The sequence below is a fragment of the Mesoplodon bidens genome, assembly GCF_964165515.1.
Source record: "Mesoplodon bidens genome assembly, contig: HAP1_SCAFFOLD_96, whole genome shotgun sequence".
Taxonomy (NCBI): Eukaryota; Metazoa; Chordata; class Mammalia; order Artiodactyla; family Ziphiidae; genus Mesoplodon; species Mesoplodon bidens.
In genome coordinates this window covers 699,262-703,836 of record NW_027671845.1, presented here as the reverse complement: position 1 = coordinate 703,836, position 4,575 = coordinate 699,262, and the positions used below count along the sequence as shown (strand labels likewise).

At 44.2% G+C, this 4,575-nt stretch overlaps 1 protein-coding gene across 1 annotated transcript; it reads left to right on the top strand.

The window, feature by feature from the left end:
• Positions 1 to 849: 849 nt before the first annotated feature.
• LOC308610921 (UDP-N-acetylglucosamine--peptide N-acetylglucosaminyltransferase 110 kDa subunit-like) lies at positions 850 to 4,095 on the top strand (the record flags this gene model as incomplete). The annotated part of the gene is made up of 1 exon (XM_081259903.1): positions 850 to 4,095. The coding sequence occupies exon 1, from the start codon at positions 955 to 957 to the stop codon at positions 4,093 to 4,095; it is 3,141 nt and encodes a 1,046-aa protein (XP_081116029.1). The 5' UTR covers positions 850 to 954.
• Positions 4,096 to 4,575: the final 480 nt, after the last annotated feature.

Sequence of the window (4,575 nt, the reverse complement as noted above, 5' to 3'; positions counted from 1 at the left end):
TCTCCTTAGCCAGGTTTCAAAAAAGCCTGTGACCAATCCAATATGATCCAACATAGCGGACTATGATAGAAGGAAAATTGGCAAAGAAATAGACGCTGGTCTTACCAGATGGAAGTTAAAATATCTCACTTTTGACAATTTTGCAAAAACCTATAATTACATGAACTAATTTCTAGGGTTCTTCGTAGGACCTAAAAAGGAACCCATAGAGTTGTGGAACAACAATAGAAGCTACTGTGATGAGAAGCCCCGGCACCACAACAAAGAGTAGCCCCCGCTCACCTCAACTAGAGAAAGCCTGCACGCAGCACTGAAGACCCAATGCAGCCAAAATAAAAATAAATAAATAAAAATAAATAAATTTATCTTTTAAAAAGTAACACTCAGGTTTGAGTCATGAGAAATTTGATGAGGAGAAATTAGCTAATGTTTTCAGAACTTTTAAAATATCAAACTCAGTCTCTAAGATTTTAGCATCATATACAACATCGGTTACTTATTAGTGGTTTGGGAAGGCCAATTTAAAATTTTCTCATCTTACTGTATTGAAATTCATGGCCCTAATGTTTTCCACGTTGACTATATGAATGATGAAGAAAAGTCAATCATGTATCTCATTTCCAACTGGACAGAAAACAATATTTTAAAAAGTGTTTGGACTACTGACTTTTGATTTCTTGTAAGGCAAATGGATAGGTAATTTTTATTCCCTGATTAGCAGAAAAATGGTGGAAGAGGGCAGGGTTAAGAATTAAGATTTCAAGAGCATGAGAGGTAGATGGCCAACCAGAGTTCCTAAGGTTCGGTGCCTGTAACCGTTGCCGCCGCTTAAGCCTGCCAAAGCAGTGGTACGGCTGCTGCGCTCGTGTTTGCTACCTCTAGAAACATTCTTGCCAGTAGTGGCGGCAGCGGGACTCGATTACCCCCTTTTTTCACTCTCTCCAGAAGCTCCAGATGGCGTCTTCCGTGGGCAACATGGCCGACAGCACAGAACCAACGAAATGTATGCTTTCCTTCCAAGGGTTAGCTGAGTTGGCACATCGAGAATATCAGGCAGGAGATTTTGAGACAGCTGAGAGACACTGCATGCAGCTCTGGAGACAAGAGCCAGGCAATACTGGTGTACTTTTATTACTTTCATCTATACACTTCCAGTGTCGAAGGCTGGACAGATCTGCCCACTTTAGTACTCTGGCAATTAAACAGAACCCTCTTCTGGCAGAAGCCTATTCGAATTTGGGGAATGTGTACAAGGAAAGAGGGCAGTTGCAGGAAGCAACTGAGCATTACCGGCATGCATTGCGTCTCAAACCAGATTTCATCGATGGTTATATTAACCTGGCAGCCGCATTGGTAGCAGCAGGCGACATGGAAGGGGCAGTACAAGCTTACGTCTCTGCTCTTCAGTACAATCCTTATTTGTACTGTGTTCGCAGTGACCTGGGGAACCTGCTCAAAGCCCTGGGTGGCTTAGAAGAAGCCAAGGCATGTTATTTGAAAGCAATTGAGACGCAACCGAACTTTGCAGTAGCTTGGAGTAATCTTGGCTGTGTTTTCAATGCACAAGGGGAGATTTGGCTTGCAATTCATCACTTTGAAAAGGCTGTCACCCTTGACCCCAATTTTCTGGATGCTTATATCAATTTAGGAAATGTCTTCAATGAGGCACGGATTTTTGACAGAGCTGTGGCAGCTTACCTTTGTGCCCTAAGCTTGAGTCCAAATCATGCAGTGGTACATGGCAACCTGGCTTGTGTATACTATGAGCAAGGCCTGATGGATCTGGCAATAGACACCTACAGGCGAGCTATTGAATTGCAACCACATTTCCCTGATGCTTACTGCAACCTAGGAAACGCACTCAAAGAGAAGGGCAGTGTTGCTGAAGCAGAAGATTGTTATCATACAGCTCTCCGGCTGTGTCCCACCCATGCAGACTCTCTGAATAACCTAGCCAATATCAAAGGAGAACAGGGAAACAGTGAAGAGGCAGTTCGCTTGTATCGTAAAGCATTAGAGCTCTGCCCAGACTTTGCTGATGCCCATTCAAATTTAGCAAGTGTATTGAAGCAGCAGGGAAAACTGCACGAAGCTCTGATGCATTATAAGGAGGCTATTCGAATCAGTCCTACCTTTGCTGATGCCTACTGCAATATGGGAAACACCCTACGGGAGATGCAGGATGTTCAGGGAGCCTTGCAGTGTTATACTCGTGCCGTTCAGATCAGCCCTGCATTTGCGGATGCCCACAGCAATCTGGCTTCCATTCACCACGATTCAGGGAATATTCCAGAAGCAATTGCTTCTTATCGCACTGTTCTGAAGCTTCAACCTGACTTTCCTGACGCTTATTGTAATTTGGCTCATTGCCTGCAGGTTGTCTGTGATTGGACAGACTATGATGAGCGAATGAAGAAGTTGGTCAGCATTGTGGCTGACCAGTTGGAGAGGAATAGGTTGCCTTCTGTGCAGCCTCATCATAGTATGCTCTATCCTCTTTCTCATGGCTTCAGGAAGGCTATTGCTGAGAGGCATGGGAACCTCTGCTTGGCTAATATAAGTGTCCTTCATAAACCACCGTATGAACATCCAAAAGACCTGAAGCTCAGTGATGGTCGACTGCGTGTAGGATACGTGAGTTCTGACTTTGGGAATCATCCTACTTCTCATCTTATGCAGTCTATTCCAGGCATGCACAATCCTGATAAATTTGAGATATTCTGTTATGGCCTGAGCCCACATGATGGCACAAACTTCCGAGTGAAGGTGATGGCAGAAGCCAATCATTTCATTGATCTTTCTCAGATTCCATGCAATGGGAAAGCAGCTGATCGCATCCATCAAGATGGTATACACATCCTCGTAAATCTGAATGGTTATACCAGGGGTGCTCGAAATGAACTCTTTGCTCTCAGGCCAGCTCCTATTCAGGCAATGTGGCTGGGGTACCCTGGGACTAGTGGCGCGCTTTTCATGGATTATATCATCACTGATCAGGAAACTTCACCTGCTGAAGTTGCTGAGCAGTATTCTGAGAAACTGGCTTATATGCCCCATACTTTCTTTATTGGTGATCATGCTAATATGTTTCCTCACCTGAAGAAAAAAGCCGTCATCGATTTTAAGTCCAATGGGCACATTTATGACAATCGGATTGTGCTGAATGGCATCGACCTCCAAGCATTTCTTGATAGTCTATCAGATGTGCAAATAGTCAAGATGAAATGTCCTGATGGAGAAGACAACGCAGACAGCAGTAATACAACTCTTAATATGCCTGTCATTCCTATGAATACTGTTGCAGAAGCAGTTATTGAAATGATTAACAGAGGACAAATTCAGATTACAATTAATGGATTCAGTATTAGCAATGGACTGGCAACTACCCTGATCAACAATAAGGCTGCCACTGGAGAGGAGGTTCCCCGTACCATTATTGTAACCACACGTTCTCAGTACGGGTTACCGGAAGATGCCATTGTGTACTGTAACTTTAATCAGTTATACAAACTTGACCCATCTACTTTGCAGATGTGGGCAAATATTCTGAAGCGTGTTCCCGATAGTGTACTGTGGCTGTTGCGTTTTCCAGCAGCAGGAGAAGCTAATATTCAACAGTACGCACAAAATATGGGCCTTCCCCCGAGCCGTATCATTTTTTCCCCTGTTGCTCCTAAAGAGGAACATGTTCGGAGAGGCCAGCTGGCTGATGTCTGCTTGGACACTCCACTCTGTAATGGACACACCACAGGGATGGACGTCCTTTGGGCAGGGACCCCCATGGTGACTATGCCAGGAGAGACTCTTGCTTCCCGAGTTGCAGCTTCCCAGCTCACTTGTTTAGGCTGTCTTGAGCTGATTGCTCAAAATAGACAAGAATATGAAGAGATAGCTGTGAAACTGGGAACTGATCTCGAATACCTGAAGAAAATTCGTGGCAAAGTCTGGAAGCAGAGAACATCTAGCCCTCTGTTCAACACCAGACAATACACGATGGAACTAGAGCGGCTCTATCTACAGATGTGGGAGCATTATGCAGCTGGCAACAAACCTGATCACATGATTAAGCCTGTTGAAGTCACTGAGTCAGCCTAAATAATGACTGTGTGCCCAGGAGAATTACCCCTGTAGCTGAGCCTCAACCTTCTGGGGGAAAGGGAACTACTTTTTCAATATCATGTTGCAGATGGGTGACACACAATGATAAGAAATAGCACAGCCAGACTCGCTTCCTGCATGATCATGACAGGGAGAGACACAAGAGATGGGAAACTGCTGTTCCACAAGGGGATTCCATCGAATTTTGCCGCAGCCAGGTGTCTGGAAGGTCTGGAAAGTAAGTCTGGAAGGTCTGATCTCCCTTGGTCTTCCAGGGGATGGATGGTTAGTGTGGAAGGGAGATAGAGATTGCCCAGCCATTTTGTGATTATCATGGCTGGATTGAGTCTTCTGAATTAATTTTTTTCTTTCTATTTTGGGTATTGGAGCTTTTAAAAATGTTTGGTTTCAGGTATTTTTATTCATGTGAAGTGTATATGATTCTCTTGAGATAAGGTGTTAAGCTGAAATATTCCT